The sequence below is a fragment of the Solea solea genome, chromosome 14 (assembly GCF_958295425.1).
Source record: "Solea solea chromosome 14, fSolSol10.1, whole genome shotgun sequence".
NCBI lineage: Eukaryota > Metazoa > Chordata > Actinopteri > Pleuronectiformes > Soleidae > Solea > Solea solea.
This window is the reverse complement of record NC_081147.1, coordinates 18,779,517-18,799,845: the sequence shown is the minus strand read 5'-3', so window position 1 is coordinate 18,799,845 and position 20,329 is coordinate 18,779,517. Positions and strand designations below refer to the sequence as shown.

The 20,329-nt window shown below is 37.4% G+C and overlaps 1 protein-coding gene across 1 annotated transcript; it reads right to left on the bottom strand.

Moving 5' to 3' along the window:
- Positions 1-11,372: 11,372 nt before the first annotated feature.
- On the bottom strand, positions 11,373-20,045 carry tgfb5 (transforming growth factor, beta 5). The gene is made up of 7 exons (XM_058650551.1): positions 18,645-20,045; positions 16,304-16,467; positions 15,771-15,903; positions 15,563-15,673; positions 13,665-13,845; positions 13,152-13,305; positions 11,373-11,887 (listed from the first exon to the last, which is right to left on the bottom strand). Exons 1-7 carry the CDS (start codon positions 19,006-19,008, stop codon positions 11,729-11,731), a joined length of 1,266 nt encoding a protein of 421 aa, XP_058506534.1. The 5' UTR covers positions 19,009-20,045; the 3' UTR covers positions 11,373-11,728.
- Between the last annotated feature and the right edge of the window lie 284 nt (positions 20,046-20,329).

The following is a 20,329-nucleotide window of genomic DNA, read 5'->3' as shown; positions in this document are numbered from 1 at the left end:
TTGGAAAGACTTACTAACTTATGACTTTTTGGACAAATTTTGGACGACATACTATACAATGACTTTTTTATCAAATTTTGGACGACACACTTTACAATGACTTTTTTGTCACAATTTGGACGACATACTTTTTTGTCAAATTTGGAACGACTTACTAACCTATGACTTTTTTGTCAATTTTTAGACGACATACTAAAGTATGACTTTTTTATCAAATTTTGGACGACATACTAACCTATGACTTTTTTGTCAATTTTTGGACGACATACTAAAGTATGACTTTGTTGTCAAATTTTGGACGACATACTTTAGTATGACTTTTTTGTCAAATTTGGAAAGACTTACTAACTGACTTTTTTGTCAATTTTTGGACGACATACTAACCTATGACTTTTTTGTCAAATTTTGAACGACATACTAACCGATGACTTTTTTGTCAATTTTTGGACGACATGCTAAAGTATGACTTTTTTTGTCACAATTTAGACGACATACTAAATGTATGACTTTTTTTTTTTAACAACATACTAACCTATGACTTTTATGACTTTTTTGTCAATTTTTGGACGACATACTAAAGTATGACTTTTTTGTCAAATTTTGAACGACATACTAACCTATGACTTTTTTGTCAAATTTTAAACGACAAACTAAAGTATGACTTTTTTGTCAAATTTTGAACGACAATACTATAGTATGGCTTTTTGGTCAAATTTCGAACGACATACTAACCTATGACTTTTTTGTCACAATTTAGACGACATACTTTAGTATGTCTTTTTTGTCAAATTTTGGACGACATACTTTAGTATGACTTTTTGGTCAAATTTTGGACGACATACTAACCTATGACTTTTTTGTCAAATTTTGAACGACATACTATAGTATGGCTTTTTGGTCAAATTTCGAACGACATACTAACCTATGACTTTTTTATCAAATTTTGGACGACACACTATACAATGACTTTTTTGTCACAATTTGGACGACATACTTTTTTGTCAAATTTGGAACGACTTACTAACCTATGACTTTTTTGTCAATTTTTAGACGACATACTAAAGTATGACTTTTTTATCAAATTTTGGACGACATACTAACCTATGACTTTTTTGTCAATTTTTGGACGACATACTAAAGTATGACTTTGTTGTCAAATTTTGGACGACATACTTTAGTATGACTTTTTTGTCAAATTTGGAAAGACTTACTAACTGACTTTTTTGTCAATTTTTGGACGACATACTTTAGTATGACTTTTTGGTCAAATTTTGGACGACATACTATACAATGACTTTTTATCAAATTTTGGATGACATACTATACAATGACTTTTTATCAAATTTTGGACGACATACTAACCTATGACTTTTTTGTCAATTTTTGGACGACATACTAGTGTATGACTTTTTTGTCAAATTTTGGACAACATACTAAAGTATGACTTTTTTGTCGAATTTGGACAACACTTTAGTATGACTTTATGGTCAAATTTTTAACGACATACTAAAAATATGACTTTTTTGTCGAATTTTGGACGACATACTAAAAATATGACTTTTTTGTCGAATTTTGGACGACATACTAACCTATGACTTTTTTGTCAAATTTTGGACAACATACTAAAGTATGACTTTTTTGTCGAATTTGGACGACATACTATACAATGACTTTTTTTTTATCAAATTTTTGGACGACATACTAACCTATGACTTTTTTGTCAATTTTTGGACGACATACTAAAGTATGACTTTTTTGTCAAATTTTGGACGACACACTTTAGTATGACTTTATGGTCAAATTTTGGACGACATACTAAAAATATGACTTTGTTGTCAAATTTTGGACGACATACTTTAGTATGACTTTTTTGTCAAATTTGGAAAGACTTACTAACTGACTTTTTTGTCAATTTTTGGACGACATACTTTAGTATGACTTTTTTGTCAATTTTTGGACGACATACTAAAGTATGACTTTTTTGTCAAATTTTGGACGACACACTTTAGTATGACTTTATGGTCAAATTTTGGACGACATACTAAAAATATGACTTTTGTCGAATTTTGGACGACATACTATAGTATGACTTTTTGGTCAAATTTTTGACGACATACTAAAGTATGACTTTTTTGTCAAATTTTGAACGACATACTAACCTATGACTTTTTTGTCAAATTTTGAACGACTTACTATGACTCTTTTGTCAAATTTTGGACGACATACTGAAGTATGACTTTTTGTCAAATTCTGAATGACATACTAACCTATGACTTTTTTATCAAATTTTGGACGACATACTAAAGTATGACTTTTTTTTCAAATGTGTAACGACATACTAACCTATGACTTTTTTGTCAAATTTGGAACGACTTACTAACCTATGACTTTTTTGTCAATTTTTAGACGACATACTAAAGTATGACTTTTTTTTCAAATGTGTAACGACATACTAACCTATGACTTTTTTGTCAAATTTTGAACGACATACTAAAGTATGACTTTTTTGTCGAATTTTGGACGACATACTATAGTCTTGACTTTTTTGTCAATTTTTGGACGACATACTGAAGTATGACTTTTTATGTCAAATTCTGAACGACATACTAACCTATGACTTTTTTATCAAATTTTGGACGACACACTATACAATGACTTTTTGTCACAATTTGGACGACATACTTTTTTGTCAAATTTGGAACGACTTACTAACCTATGACTTTTTTGTCAATTTTTAGACGACATACTAAAGTATGACTTTTTTGTCAATTTTTGGACGACATAATAAAGTATGACTTTGTTGTCAAATTTTTGACGACACACTTTAGTATGACTTTATGGTCAAATTTTGGACGACATACTACAATGTGACTTTTTTGTCGAATTTTGGACGACATACTAACCTATGACTTTTTTGTCAATTTTTGGACGACATACTAAAGTATGACTTTTCTGTCAAATTTTGAACGACATACTAACCTATGACTTTTTTGTCAATTTTTGGACGACATACTAAAGTATGACTTTTTTTTCAAATGTGTAACGACATACTAACGTATGACTTTTTTGTCAAATTTTGAACGACATACTAAAGTATGACTTTTTTGTCGAATTTTGGACGACATACTATAGTCTTGACTTTTTTGTCAATTTTTGGACGACATACTGAAGTATGACTTTTTTGTCAAATTCTGAACGACATACTAACCTATGACTTTTTTATCAAATTTTGGACGACACACTATACAATGACCTTTTTGTCACAATTTGGACGACATACTTTTTTGTCAAATTTGGAACGACTTACTAACCTATGACTTTTTTGTCAATTTTTAGACAACATACTAAAGTATGACTTTTTGGTCAAATTTTGGACGACATACTATACAATGACTTTTTTTTTATCAAATTTTTGGACGACATACTAACCTATGACTTTTTGGTCAATTTTTGGACGACATACTAAAGTATGACTTTTTTGTCAAATTTTGGACGACACACTTTAGTATGACTTTATGGTCAAATTTTGGACGACATACTAAAAATATGACTTTTGTCGAATTTTGGACGACATACTATAGTATGACTTTTTGGTCAAATTTTTGACGACATACTAAAGTATGACTTTTTTGTCAAATTTTGAACGACATACTAACCTATGACTTTTTTGTCAAATTTTGAACGACTTACTATGACTCTTTTGTCAAATTTTGGACGACATACTGAAGTATGACTTTTTGTCAAATTCTGAATGACATACTAACCTATGACTTTTTTATCAAATTTTGGACGACATACTAAAGTATGACTTTTTTTTCAAATGTGTAACGACATACTAACCTATGACTTTTTTGTCAAATTTGGAACGACTTACTAACCTATGACTTTTTTGTCAATTTTTAGACGACATACTAAAGTATGACTTTTTTTTCAAATGTGTAACGACATACTAACCTATGACTTTTTTGTCAAATTTTGAACGACATACTAAAGTATGACTTTTTTGTCGAATTTTGGACGACATACTATAGTCTTGACTTTTTTGTCAATTTTTGGACGACATACTGAAGTATGACTTTTTTGTCAAATTCTGAACGACATACTAACCTATGACTTTTTTATCAAATTTTTGGAAGACATACTAACCTATGACTTTTTTGTCAATTTTTGGACGACATACAAAAGTATGACTTTTTTGTCAATTTTTGGACGACATACTAAAGTATGACTTTTTGGTCAAATTTTTGACGACATACTAAAGTATGACTTTTTTGTCAAATTTTGAACGACATACTAACCTATGACTTTTTTGTCAAATTTTGAACGACTTACTATGACTCTTTTGTCAAATTTTGGACGACATACTGAAGTATGACTTTTTGTCAAATTCTGAATGACATACTAACCTATGACTTTTTTATCAAATTTTGGACGACATACTAAAGTATGACTTTTTTTTCAAATGTGTAACGACATACTGACCTATGACTTTTTTGTCAAATTTGGAACGACTTACTAACCTATAACTTTTTTGTCAATTTTTAGACGACATACTAAAGTATGACTTTTTTTTCAAATGTGTAACGACATACTAACCTATGACTTTTTTGTCAAATTTTGAACGACATACTAAAGTATGACTTTTTTGTCGAATTTTGGACGACATACTATAGTCTTGACTTTTTTGTCAATTTTTGGACGACATACTGAAGTATGACTTTTTTGTCAAATTCTGAACGACATACTAACCTATGACTTTTTTATCAAATTTTGGACGACACACTATACAATGACCTTTTGTCACAATTTGGACGACATACTTTTTTGTCAAATTTGGAACGACTTACTAACCTATGACTTTTTTGTCAATTTTTAGACGACATACTAAAGTATGACTTTTTTGTCAATTTTTGGACGACATACTAAAGTATGACTTTGTTGTCAAATTTTTGACGACACACTTTAGTATGACTTTATGGTCAAATTTTGGACGACATACTACAATGTGACTTTTTTGTCGAATTTTGGACGACATACTAACCTATGACTTTTTTGTCAATTTTTGGACGACATACTAAAGTATGACTTTTCTGTCAAATTTTGAACGACATACTAACCTATGACTTTTTTGTCAATTTTTGGACGACATACTAAAGTATGACTTTTTTTTCAAATGTGGAACGACATACTAACGTATGACTTTTTTGTCGAATTTTGGACGACATACTATAGTCTTGACTTTTTTGTCAATTTTTGGACGACATACTGAAGTATGACTTTTTTGTCAAATTCTGAACGACATACTAACCTATGACTTTTTTATCAAATTTTGGACGACACACTATACAATGACCTTTTTGTCACAATTTGGACGACATACTTTTTTGTCAAATTTGGAACGACTTACTAACCTATGACTTTTTTGTCAATTTTTAGACGACATACTAAAGTATGACTTTTTTGTCAAATTCTGAACGACATACTAACCTATGACTTTTTTTATCAAATTTTGGACGACACACTATAGTATGACTTTTTTTTCGAATTTTGGACGACACACTATACAATGACTTTTTTGTCGAATTTTGGACGACATACTATACTATGACTTTTTTGTCAAATTTTGGACAACATACTAAAGTATGACTTTTTTGTCAATTTTTGGACGACATACTTGAAGTATGACTTTTTGTCAAATTCTGAATGACATACTAACCTATGACTTTTTTATCAAATTTTGGACGACACACTATACAATGACTTTTTTGCCACAATTTGGACATACTTTTTTGTCAAATTTGGAACGACTTACTAACCTATGACTTTTTTGTCAATTTTTTAGACGACATACTAAAGTATGACTTTTTTTTCAAACTTGTAACGACATACTAACCTATGACTTTTTTGTCAAATTTTGAACGACATAGTAAAGTATGACTTTTTTGTCGAATTTTGGACGACATACTTTTTTGTCAAATTTGGAACGACTTACTAACCTATGACTTTTTTGTCAATTTTTAGACGACATGCTAAAGTATGACTTTTTTGTCAATTTATGGACGACATACTATAGTATGACTTTTTGGTCAAATTTTGGACAACATACTATACAATGACTTTTTTATCAAATTTTGGACGACATACTAACCTATGACTTTTTTGTCAATTTTTGGACGACATACTAAAGTATGACTTTTTTTTCAAATTTTGGACGACACACTTTAGTATGACTTTATGGTCAAATTTTGGACGACATACTAAAAATATGACTTTTTTGTCGAATTTTGGACGACATGCTAAAGTATGACTTTTTTGTCAATTTATGGACGACATACTATAGTATGACTTTTTGGTCAAATTTTGGACGACATACTATACAATGACTTTTTTATCAAATTTTGGAGGACATACTAACCTATGACTTTTTTGTCAAATTTTGAACGACATACTAACCTATGACTTTTTTATCAAATTTTGAACGACTTACTATGACTCTTTTGTCAAATTTTGGACGACATACTGAAGTATGACTTTTTGTCAAATTCTGAATGACATACTAACCTATGACTTTTTTATCAAATTTTGGACGACATACTAAAGTATGACTTTTTTTTCAAATGTGTAACGACATACTAACCTATGACTTTTTTGTCAAATTTTGAACGACATACTAAAGTATGACTTTTTTGTCGAATTTTGGACGACATACTATAGTCTTGACTTTTTTGTCAATTTTTGGACGACATACTGAAGTATGACTTTTTTGTCAAATTCTGAACGACATACTAACCTATGACTTTTTTATCAAATTTTGGACGACACACTATACAATGACCTTTTTGTCACAATTTGGACGACATGCTTTTTTGTCAAATTTTGGACGACATACTATATTATGACTTTTTCGTCAAATTTTGGACGACATATTAAAGTATGACATTTTTGTCAAATTTTGGACGACATACTAAACTGTGACATTTTTGTCAAATTTTGGATGACATACTAAACTATGACATTTTGGTGTCTTTTTGGTTGACATACTAAACTATTACATTTTGGAGAACATACTAAACTATGAAAATGTTTTCAAATTTTGGACAACATACTAAACTATGACATTTTTGTCAGATTTTGGACAACATACTAAACTATGACATTTTGGTGTCATTTAGGACATTCAAGTAATAAGTAGGGATTAGTAGTTGTCACTATTGTTGTTGTTGTAAAAAAGTGCTGAGTTCGATTCGAGGTCTGGTATCTTGCATGGTATTGTTGTATATTCACAGATAGTGTTTTCCAGCAAATTATAATTTGCACACTAGAATGTTATAGTATAGTACAACATGAAGAAACAATGTTTAGTAAGTCATGGGAGACATACATACATTGACCCCGGGACATTCTTGCAACAGTATCATAGTTAAGACCTACTAACACTACACCACCAAGCCAGTTTATTATTTTGTCCAAAATTTTACAAAAATGTCATAGTTTAGTATGTCTCCCATAAAGTCACTTAAATGTCATAGTTAGACGACATACTAAACTATGACATTTTTGTAAAATTTTGGTGTGGGGCTTTTCTCAAAACTGTGGGAGGAGTTACGTGCCAAACATGTGGGCGGAAGAGGAATAAGAAACGGAATAAACGCAGTAGAATAACAATAGATGCTTCCGCTGTAATTCATTCTAGTGAAGTACTCTTGAAGGAGAATTCTTGCTCAGATATCTTTCCCTCCCCTTGTCGGTCCACTCCCTGTCCCCACATCATATAATCAGAAAACAAATAAATAATAATAATAATAACTACAGGCCGAGTATTATAGGTACGCTTGAAACAGTGGCGTAAAAGATACTGCAGGTAAATGTTATTAAAGGTGCAGTGACTAAGTTTTCACTGAGAGATAAATTATTTGTATTTATATAGCACTTCTCTAAGTCTTGCCAAGGACACTTCACTTGTTGTGTGTTGTTGGGGGATGCTGAGCAGGTCTTTGAAAAATATAACTGTAAGGAAATTCGAGACACATGTGGCTAGCGTTGTTGCCTCAGAGCAAAAAGGTTGCTGGTTTGTGTCCCAGTCCGGGCCTGTGTGTGTGTGTGTTTGAGTAAATGGTTGTTTGTCTCTATGCTGGCCCTGTGACGCGACTCTCATGTGGAGGACAGCGCGGTAGATGGCGATGAGAAGAAATAACTCAAATGTTTTTTTTAAATTGAATGAACCATCCTCACAAATTACATTATGATTTGCATTTAGTTAGAACCATGGGTGACAAACAGATGGCCTGTGGGCTAGAACTGGCGCACCGGAGGGTCTGATCCGGCCCGCAGAATTAATCTGTGAATCTCATCATGATGTGATATAATATATTTTTAATTTCCAGATACCTGTGAAATATTCTGTCCATTTGTAGATCCACTGTGATCTATAAGTTGTTATGCACTTGTGTGAATGGTAAACTTAGGCATAATATTGCTGAAATTGCACTTATTTTTCAAAAGGAATTTCCTGTTGTTTATCATATTGTTTGTAAAAAGATGCTTCATTAAATGTAAAACAAAGGGAAACATTTGGAGATGTTGTTGTTTATAGGTCATTATGCTATTATTTACTAGTCCAGCCCACTTGAGATCAAATTGTGCTGTCTGTGGCCCCTGAACTAAAATGAGTTTGACAACCCTGAGTTAGAACATGTAATTCATGACAACCCTTCATATTTCAGCTCATAATACCATGGGTTTACTATCTTAAAATCTATAACCAGACTGTCATAGTATATTATACAGTATAGAGCATATATAGTGTGTATAGTAAATGCGTATATTGAGATTGTATTTTCGTATGGGAGAAGTGGAGTATACTGTATGTGTTTTTACTTTGCACCAGTTCTGCAACGTGTTCACTAATTAGTTTTACACAAAACTCGCGAGCATTATCGCGTCTTCACCACGACCATGACACACACCACAGGCACAAACAGATGTAAATCCTCAGTGTGTTTGTTGTCAGTTTTCACCAGTGAAGCCTCGCTGCCAACTGTGACTGCACAAGTACGGTTGCTATAGTGACGGGCCATTTAATGGCTTGGTTTAACCAGATTATAAAACTCGGTCTTCTCCGTGTTCCTCACCCTCCGTGGTTAGTTTGAGTCAAACAGTTGGGGTTTTTATACGCCCAGATTTTCAGAGGCAAAATGGGTGAATGGAATTTTGTTTGCTGCATGTACTGCACTGAAAGGTTTAACGACACATCTTTGCAGAAACATTTTCTGAATAATTAGCTCTGACACTTTTGATGAAACGTCGTTGCGACGAGTCTGTAAAATGTAATTATGATGTTAGTTTTCACTGTTGTGAACATTAAGAAACAAAAGTCAGACGTAAAACCTAAACCTCCACTGAATGTGTTACTATTTGTACGACTTTTATATAACTTGTGTTTATAGGCTGGTGGTGACTTAAATGTTTGAGGTGTCCAGTTATTCCCTTATTTTAACCAGCATTTGCCAGCCAAGCAGAAATAAGTATTTACTCTGACCGTGCAATAAAACCACCTGCTGTGTTAAAGATGCAGCAGACAGGAATGATTTTAGCGTTATTGATTAATAATTCCATTCAAAAGCTGTCAGCATATTCCCCTTTCACTTACTCTGTATCAAGGTTATAATAGTTTTGGATTTCTCATTAGTATCATTTTGACTTTTTGATTAAAATGAGTTTGTTTTAATTAGAGTGGGTTTGCTAGATTTAATTTTTTTGTAAATGCTTAGTTTTGTTTTTATTAGTTTTAATGTTCATTTTCTGTAATATGGAGTATTTGCCAGGTGCTTCATGAACCCAAAGGGATAATGTATGAAATTAATTTACAAAGGCACATTTTCACTACAATTTTATTAAGTTTTCGTTAGTTTTGTAAACACACAATTCAGTTTCAGTTTCATATTTTTTTTCTATTTTTATTTCAGTTAACTAAAATGTTTTTTTCAATTTTAGTTTTCGTTCTTTTGTTAGTTTTCATTACTCTAATAACCTTGCTCTGTATACAGGTCCTCTCTGGTTCTGCATTGACAGAAATGACAAAAACATCCTATGCTGCAAAGAAACCTTAAAAAAAGGGGGAATTCATGCAATAAAACACAACTGCAGAGAGTTTCAGGGATGAAGAACCTGCTGCTGAGACAAGTGCGTCTGTGTGTGATCACCTGATGATGGAGAGCTATACGAGTATTTCAGTGACCTGTGGACGAAACTCAACAGTCAACTGTTTTACACTGATCTTGCTTACTGCAGCTTTAATACATCCATAGCCACACAGGTTTGTGCAGCTATACTTAGGACACAGCACTGATTTCCATTAATTTGGACAGCCTAAACCTTAACACATACAAGTACACACAAGCACACACCCTCTCTCTCTCTCAGCAGAACAACTGTCTAAAGATGTTTATCACTCACACAATTGCAATAAAATAGAGGCAATATGTTCTCTTCTATCACGCATGACCTCACTGGCCACACTCACACACACAGAGACAGACACACAAACACAGTACATATACTGTACACACACACACACAGACACAAACCACTGGCATACCAGAGAGCCTATATTTAAAATGAACCCTGGGGATGTTTTTTATTTTCAGCCTTTAGACATTCTATCACAAGTGGTCAATGTGGATACTTGTGTGTGCGTGTGTGCTTGTGCGTGTGTGTGTGCGTGAGTGAACGAGTGAGGCTAATGGTAAACAAAGGTATGAGAATATCACAGCACGAGAATAGTGAGTGAGTCAACAGCTTTTTTACAATATGATAATGAAGGCACATCCAGAAAATGGGCACGAGTGTGTGATCACGGAATTTCTGAGCCAGGCCCAAACAGTTACAAATTTGCTAAGGCTGCAAAATACCACCTTTCTAAACTTGTAGCTGTTCCAAATGCAGCCCTATCATCCCACGTCTCATTTTCAAAGCCTCTCTTTTCTCTGTCTTTCCTCTCACCACAAATCCCAGAACCTCGAGCAACAGAAAAAGAGAGAGGGAGAGAGAGAGAGGGAGAGAGAGAGAGAGAGAGAAATGATGGAAGCATTTAAATGTAGCGTTTCGTGAGTGGTCGGCTCGGTGTCTGGAAACCTTTCACATCCTGTTTACGCCGGGCAGATTTCAGCCCGGGACCACAGAGAGCTGGCAGGGCCTCTGCCTGGACACAGCTCCTCTCTCTTTTCTATCTGCCTCCCTCCATCCCCCGCCTGAAGATCTCAGTCTGCAAACCTCTCTACGATGCCTCCCTCCAATCAACACTTTCAAACATGAAGCACACACACACGCTGCCCACGGCCGTGAAACACAGCTGAGGTGGAACCAAAAACAAACAAAAAAAACACCCTGTTTTTAATATCCAGGTACAGGTTTAATACAGCTATGTGTCGTACTTACAGTGTCTCATCTCTCAGATGGAAAGTTCCAGAGAACAAAGAAAAATGATGTGACATGTTGTTCATGCCTGAAAAGAAAGGAAGCAAAAATCCTGATATTTGAGTCAAGTAATGTTAAAGAAAAAAAACTAGAAAAAAAAAGAGGCTAAAGGCGATCAAACAGCGAAGATTAATGGACACATCCATCCGTCTGTCCTCGTCTTTTATTCCCTCCCCCCCGAGCAAAGCAGTTTTAGTCCTCTCCTCTCTGCTCAAACCACCTCGTCCTCTGAGGTCGCTTAACCCCCCCAAACTCAACGACACTTGCAGGATTTGACGACCATGTTGGAGAGTTGCTCTACGCGCGGTGTGCGGCCGATGAAGTACATGATGGTGAGAGGCTCCAGGTCCTGAGGAACACAGCAGGGCGAGGCGGAGGCCTCAGGGTTCAGCTTGTTGTACAGGGGCAGGATCTGAGCACGGGGGAGAAATAAAAGTGAAGTGTCACGAGTGGTCATCAAGACTAGACACACTTACCATTTAAACTCTTCATAAATAATGTCAGGATAAGGTAAAATGGACACTCTAAATTGACTGTAGGTGTGAGTGTGAATGGTTGTCTTTATATGTGGCCCTGCGATGGACTGGCGAACGCCTATCACTCTATGTCATCTGAGATTGGCACAGCTCCCCCCCGCGACCCTCCTGTGCGGTAGAAAATGGATGGAAGGATGGATAAATGATGTCTGACAGTGAATGATCTAAAGTTTAATAAAAAAGTTGCACAAACCCTTTAGAACGTCTTTAGAAGAAGACTTGTTTCAGAAAATGAAATGAAATTAAATGAAATGGCGAAACATCTTCAATGTTTTCCCCTATTCCATTTCCCATTCTTTGCAAAACAACCAAAAACTATCAAATCTCAGTGACATGCTTTGATGTGTCCTTGAAGCAAAACCTAAAAGAAAGAAGAAAAAGAGTGGAACCAGATGGAAGCGTCTGTGTGACTGGAGGCCAATAAGCTTGTGTTGTGTAATCCTATATGTTCCACAGCAGGCGTCTGCGAGGTGACAGCCCATTTACGACGGTTGGGTTAACCATGGTGTTTTCACGATGACAAACAATGCACATTAAGCTCATTTAAGGGGCAAAACATCACCCGCATTTTCTGTACATTGAAGTCTGGCTGAGAGTTGATTGCAGTTCGGTTCAAACCACAGTGTTTTACAACAGAGGAGCTGCGTAGATTTGTCTGACGTTCAAGAGTTGTTTTTGTTTGGACTGGAGCTTCTATTTGTAACCGAAGAGACCGTCACTGTTTCCATTCACACTACTGAGTTAAATATCATTTTGAAAACGTGTCTTTGCTTGATATAAGTTCAATGTATTCACATATTATTGTGGTGATATTGTTGTAAAAATATCAACTGCTGCCCAAACATCTGAACATAAATTGTGCATGAATATTAAATCGGTGGGAACATAATGGGATATAATGGAGCACTACAAACTGAAACTATTTCTCATCCACACACAGGGGGACAAATGTGATCTACTCTAAGTTTATTTGATCATCTCATCTATAATTCAACCGTGTTTTTTTCTACAAGCTCCTTTAATAAAACATTATAAAAGTTATAAAGTTTTGAGCCAACAGCATACCCATCTCAGACTGCTTTGTGCTGCTTTTATCACTTTTTAATCTCCAGCCATAATCACATACACATGTCCACTCACCATGTTGTAGTGGTTGTTGGCACTCCAGAGGTAAGGACAGTTGCCAGCACAGAAGTTAGCTTTATAACCTTTGGGCTCATGGATCCACTTCCAGTTGAGGTCACGTCTGAAGTCGATGTAGAGCGAGCGCAGGCAGCAGCCCTGGTCTGAGCCGCTGAGACACAGAGAAACAAACACATTTCAATCCTCAATCCCGCTCTCTTCAAGGTCTGGGGCAAGGGCCCAAAGTTGGGTCATGGGAAAATGACAATTGAAGAACCTGCCATTTTTCCCCTGCAGAGTGAGGTAGTCTAAATAAAAAACTGCATGCCTGTTGGCCTGCAGTCTAAACACAGGGCCAGTGTTGTTGGTTTTGCCACACTATAGTCTGTGTGGCAAATGTGAGCTTCTCTGCCTGGAAGAAATAAAATGAACCCCCCCCCACCCTCAACAGCTAGAGTTCAGAATTATAAAAACTACACTTGTCAGTGCTGTGAGTTCGTCCCACATAACCACACACATGTGTCAGCCTACCGGGTACATGTTGAGGTGTCTGTGGCAGCTGCCCTCTTCTTGCGGTTCTTTTTGGTTGGGTTGTCGACTCGGTCACTGGGCAGCAGGGTGAGGATGAGGTGCGGTGTCTTGCTGCTGAAGTCCGTCTGACCTTTAACCTGACCTGGTTTTCTCATCTGACGAAGATGCTCGTCGTCCACACCTATGAAACGTTGTACAAGAGAACAAATCAATATAAAACGATGTCAGTTTTGTAAGTAACGTTTCCATTTATAGGGAAAAGTGACGATAAAGCACAGCAAATGTGAGTGTGATTGACAACTGGTATCATCCAATAAAAGACCAGCAACCAGGCGATACTAAGTGAAAGTAGTCTTGGTTTTCCCAATGTTACCAATAGGGGGCGACTCTGCTAGTTGCAAAAATGATTCCATCTGGAGGTGTGGTGGAAAATGAACCTACTTGTCTCTTGATTTATAACGCCAGAAAACATTTTTTAATGTTGTGAGTTAATAGATCTCCAGCGTCAAGTTTTCTTCAACAGAACATGATGTTTCATTCATTCATTTTCCACCACATGATCCTCTTTAAGAGTTGGCATATGGGGCGAAAGGCAGGTTACACCCAGGGCCAACACAGAGACAAACCACCTTTCACTCTCAATTCAGAGTCTCAAGTTCACCTAAACCGCCAATCTGCATGTCTTTGGACTTGGGCCACATGGTGATACAACAACGGCAAGCACTGTTGCCTCACAGCAACAAAGTCACAGATTTGGATGCTAGTTAAAGCGACAAACACTTTATCACCTGCACCACCTGTAGGTGAAGGTGTGCAACCAGTAGATTCTCCCTGTGTGTGCGTGGGTTCTCTCTGAGTTCACTCCAGCTTCCTCCCACAGTCCAAAGACCATGATGTCAATTTTGTATAGTATCTTCCCATTTAGAGGAATAAAAGACAGATATATACTGTATACATGAACGATAGTGTGATTGACAGCTAGTATCATCCAATCGGTGCAGGTGACGTCTGTCAACACGACGCCTGCCAAAGTGCCAACCGTGTGAGTTCAGATCCTCGTGGGTGACAACAGAATATATTAAGGTCCACTGCTGATTAATATTATTAATACAATAATACCTCCTTTTTTATAGAGGGTGGAATTATTAGTTCATAAGTTGTATACATATATTTAAAAAAATCACAGGACATAAATGGAAACATATTTGTCTCAGAGGCCCTGAATGTCATTTTGAATGATTACAGCTGCTTTCATGGAGTCTTTCTGCGCTACCTAAGACGTGAAGTGCTACACAAGAGCACAAGCGCTGACTTGTCTCACTGCAGTATCAAAGTTTTTTTTTTATATGTGGAAAAAAACCCAGACTTGGCTCAGCTGAGTGTAACTCCTGAAGAAAGTGCCATAATTTGGGGCCTGAACGAAGAAACACCGACAGTCTGGTATTTAGTCGTATCACAGAATATGGAGGACTAGTTTCTCCTGTCAGTCTTTGAGTGATTCAGAATCACTGGAGGCGTCTGTTTAAGAAGAGTCTGCACTCAATGACCACATTTTGTGACCTGCGGGATAATTGCTGTGCCAATAAATCTCCCCCGAGCACTTTCAGTTCCTCTAACACAGCCACTTACAACCAACCTGCTAAAGCTACATTTCTCATCTTTATGGCCACTGTGGTCTCACTTCACTAATACACCGTAGGGTCAGAAAGTGCAGACGTGTTATCACAACAACTCATCTTACATGTTGACCAACGATCTACAAACAGACTAAGCTATTCCCTAAATATCTGTGATATGATGCAACAGGAGGATAAACTCAGTAAACTCACTTTCCTGGAGCTGGAGGCGTGAAAACCTACCCTGAAGTCTCAGGGAAAACAAAAACAAGTGCAACAAACCTGCAAACAGGGCCTCCAGCTCCTCACTCTTGTTAGGAACGATGTTGTTGGTGGACGGGACAAAGGTGCAGCAGGGACAGTGGACGCCCAGTTTCAGGCCAAGATTGTTCTCTGGGGCAGAAAGAAGAGGATGATCATCATCATGAAGATGAACAGATAAAAGTGACGCTGTGTAGATCACCATGCAGTGTTTGGTGCTGAAGCTGACCTGGATCTGACAACCAGTCCTTAATGGTTTCTGTGACGTCCACAGAGATCCAGGATCCCTTTGCCTTGGGCTGAACGGTGCGTGAGTCAATGTACCGTTGAGTGGAGGTGCTTTCTTCATCAGGCTTCAGCAGCTGACGCAAAAACACAAACAAATAAAAAATAAATAAGACGAGTTTATCTTCCTCCACTTTGACATAACATACCCACGGCATAAATCACAACATCAGCATAAAAAACAATTACATTAACTTAAATATTTTTCTCAAAAAGGTGTAAAATGTCTCTTTCACATCACATTTTAAAATCAACTCAACCGATGAGGATTTTGTATCAAAACAGTCTTGTTGTTGGCCTGATGGCCAGACTCATAAAAGGGCAAAGAAATGCATAGATTTTTTTATTTTATCTGTCATTAAGCAGAAACAAGTGAAGACACAACACTCCTAAGTGATTTTTACAGGCGTGATTTAGTGTCTGCTTCATAACGGATGAAAGAATTTGGTTTAATTGCATGTAAAAAAAAAAAAATACCTGATAGATCTCCACTCTCTGCTCGGAGGCCCGGGCCTGCGGGTTGGGAGCTCTGAAGATCCTGAACTCAGCGATGACCAGGGTGCTGTTGGTCAAGTCCACTCCACTGACATCGAAGTGGACGACTCTGTAGTGGGGGTTGGGTGCTACTGGCTGCACTGCATCTGAGTGGGGGAAAAAAGAAAAGCCCCAAACAGCTTAAAAACAGATGACTAATGCTCCAACAACCTCTCAGGTTTTCTTTGACAATGTTCTATGCATTTTTATAAGTGGTTAAAACAGAGCTGTGGCACTGATGCATTGTCTCAGACATAATGGCTGCTGATGAGCGTCTCCAAACTAAATGACAGGTTTGGGCATCGTAAGTAAATGTGTCTGGTCTTAAGTTTAATATATGTGTAATTAGTGCGTTCACACTGTGAAGCATTACTTTCCACACACAGACAGGATCATTTTTGGTAAGTTACTTTCTCCTCCTCGTTCATTTTCACAAACATCACACTGCTCTTTTATGGGCATAAGTGATGCAGCTTAGTTTGCTCAGGTACAAACAGGCAGTTTTTTCAGTTTATGCACTGTGTGTGTATGGAAATACTGTACAGAACTGACGGGTGCTTCATTATTGACTATAGCCCGCGGTTTTTTGAAACCTTGAGATTCATAATGGCGCTTTTCATTCATACCGTTCTAGCACGACTCTGCTTGTTTTTTTTTTTCCTCTTCTATTACAGATAGTACCTGGTGCTTATTTTGATACCTCCTCAGGTTCCAAGTGAGCTGAGCCGATACTAAGATGTGACGTAAATCAAACCAAACGGTGCTGAACTGTAGATCAGTTAAAAAGATTTAAAATCCTAAAAAAATGCATGTTAATCTCCAAGGAAATGTTTAAAATCTCAATATTTAACAGCGACAACACTGCCGAAATCAGGCGATCGTGAGCCGAATCACAGTTTAGTGACTGTGTCAGACGGAGTCTGTGCTCCGGCCATACAGGAAGTACTGTACTAAACTTTTTATTTAACTGATTCTAATGATTCAGTTACACTGAACACAACTGCTTTGCTTTGAGGAGGTACTTTAGTAAAAGAAGATGAGATGTGTGATGCCAAAATGTGCCAAGCCAAGTCGTGCTAGAACTGTTCATTGGAAAAATGCCATTGGTTACATCTCATGGTGAGACTCCAGATTGTGACCTGTTTCTCTGCTCTGGCCAGTTTATCTTTTTGGGCTGTTGCAGGTACGTTGCACATAAAGCAAAGCCCTTGCCTAAAAAGGGTTGATGTAATCTGCCATTAAACACTAAATGTGACCAACTGGACATTAAAATCCATTTCAGAATGAAATATGTTACTGGATGATAATTTAAAATGTTTTTTAAATTATTTTTTAATAGTCAGCGGTACATGCATGATCCAAAGTTGGATTGAATTATGAGAAACTAGGATGAAGTTCTATACAGAAATGTGTTTATATACATTTATCAACGCCTGCGTCTCCTCCCTTGGAATCATAACGGTAGTACAGTGAAATAGTGTTCGTCATCATGTATTTGAATAGGCTTGTTGACATCAGTACTACTACTGTACATTAGTAAAACGGTGCCATAAAAACATTAAAGCTTCTTAAATGTGAATATTTTCTGGGTGTTATGCTCCTTCTAACAAAGAAATCATTAAACCTAAATATTTTTGTGGACAAAACAATGAACGTCATAATTTCCAGGTTTGAGAAACACTGATCATCATTTTTCAACATTTTATCACTGGGGGGGCCAAGAGTGTATGGGAAGAAAAACATTTTAACATATCAAAAAAATCGAAACATCTTTACATATATTCTTAAATCTAAATAGTCTTCATCGTATGTTATTTGGTTTTATTTTGTAGTTGAAGATTGCACATTTAACGTTTTCAAAACCAAGACTGTTAAACTAGGTTTACTAGTTTGCTGAAATTGCAATGTCTGCTTTTTGTTATTTTTCAATTCACGTTCAGTGTCATCATACTGAATATAGTATGAAAGTGCATATTATTATTGTCCATTTTTGTCATTTTAGTGCCCTCTAATGTTTAAAAATGCAAAGGTTGGCACTGGTTTGAGTAAATAACACAGAAATAATGTAATCAATGCAATTCATAGTATTACATTTGTATCAATAATAGTCAAACACAGGTGACTCCTCAGTGGTGGTAGGGCCCCCCAAATCAAATTCACCTTAGGGACCCATAAAGGCTTGTGCCGGCCCTGTGGGTAACGGCGCGGCCCTGGTTGAGGTTCACTTGGATCGGTTCTAGTTCTCCAAGTGAATCTCGGAACACGCATAGTGACAAAGACTCACTTGTGTCGGTGCGGGGGGGCAGCATGTCGATCCTCTGCACCTCTTTCGCGTAGTAGTCCTCCTCGCTGCTCTCGCGCTCGCACGCGGACTCGGCGAGGCGCGCGCGCTCCTTCAGCAGCTCCCGCGTGCTGTTGTATAGCAGCATGACCTCCGGGGCCACCGGGCTCGACGCCGGGTCGTCGTCATCGTCATCGTCCGGCGGGCTGCGGATGCGCAGTTTGCTGAGGATTTGGCCGCGCACGGCTTCGATGCGCCGGGACTTCTGCGCGTCCAGGTTGATGGACTGACACGTGTTGAGTCCGTCCACCTGCGGCACACCGGAGAACCGGAGCAGCAGCAGCAGCGCGAGGCGGGGTAGCCACATTGTCCGTTGAGGAGACTGCGTGGACGGTCACTTAGATAAACCTCCGAGCCTCAAAGCCAAAGCCGTGTGCGTAAAGTCATTTAAAATTTAAAGCCGAGGCTCCATCACAAAAAAAATACAAATATGAAGAAAAGTCCAACATCCAGATTCGACAGGTTATTTAGGTCAAATCAATTTAGCATCAAAAAGACCAAAGACCAACTTTTTCTAAGGTAATTTTTCACATAATTCACACACGCGCCTGTGACACATTAAGGCGCGCTGTCATGTTTTCTTCACAAACATTTAACTAATACATTTAAAGGGAAATGTGATTAAATCAGTTATTAGGAAAGATCATATGTCATTTCACTGATCCACAGCCCCGGTGCGCGCGCGCGTAAAGGTGGAGATATGTGAGTCTGTCGGATTCTTTGGAGTATGTCTTATCCGTCTCCGTCGTCCATCCTCAGATCATTCAACAGCTTTCAGGAGAACAGAGTGTCCACAGGAGCTCAGCCCATGTCGCAGACCCTGCAGACAAAATCCTGATCTGTTCACTTCATATGAAGCCGCAGGTTTCCTGTTCTTTCACTTCCAAAAAGAGCCATCTGTGCAGCTGAGAACTGGCCCATGGCCGCCTCCAGAAAATGTAGTCACGACCTTTTCAAAAACCCAAAAAGATCCTCCCATCCCCCGATATATAGGTAAACAGAAAGCTGCCTGCACCAAACCTAGAAAAAAAACACAACCTGTTGATTTATATCGGACACCCCATACTGGGCCTGTTAATCCCCCTCATATAAACACATGACGAAAAAGAAAAAAAAAAAGTCAGACGACGTAAAAATACATGACGCAGAACACTACATGAAAGAAATCCTTGTGCTGTGGATTTGAGCACAACTTAAGAGTAATTTGTAAAACTCCAGGTTAAATGAGCTCCAGTGCGATGTCTGCTGAAAACACTGAGACCTGCTGTGTGACGTGACTCCATTATTCAGTAGATCCTGTGTGTGTGTGTGTGTGTGTGAGAGAGAGAGAGAAGCACAGAGCTCCAGACAGAGGGAGTCTGGGAAGGAGGGACTGGATGTAGAGAGTGGAGGAGGAGGAGGAGGAGGTGGTGGTGGTGGTGGGGCCGATTGCCACCAAAGGGAGGGGAGTGTGTGATTATGTAGGCATGAGCCATCTACTTCTCTCTCTCACACACACACACACATTTTTTCTCTTCCCTCCACAAAAATGTCTGCATCACCCGCCTCTGCAGGTAAACGTAGGGTTTAAAGGGTTACTTCTCCATTTCACAAACATATTTCTTCATTGTTTTACAGAGGAAACAATG

Bases quoted from the DNA above. Each gene is read 5' to 3' on its own strand.
- tgfb5 (XM_058650551.1), bottom strand. From the start codon at position 19,008: ATGTGGCTACCCCGCCTCGCGCTGCTGCTGCTGCTCCGGTTCTCCGGT. The intron at 15,674-15,770 runs GTCAGCTTCAGC...TTTCTGCCCCAG, and splicing joins GGACTGGTTGTCAGATCCAG to AGAACAATCTTGGCCTGAAA. The intron at 13,846-15,562 runs GTTTGTTGCACT...AACGTTTCATAG, and splicing joins GCTGGAGGCCCTGTTTGCAG to GTGTGGACGACGAGCATCTT.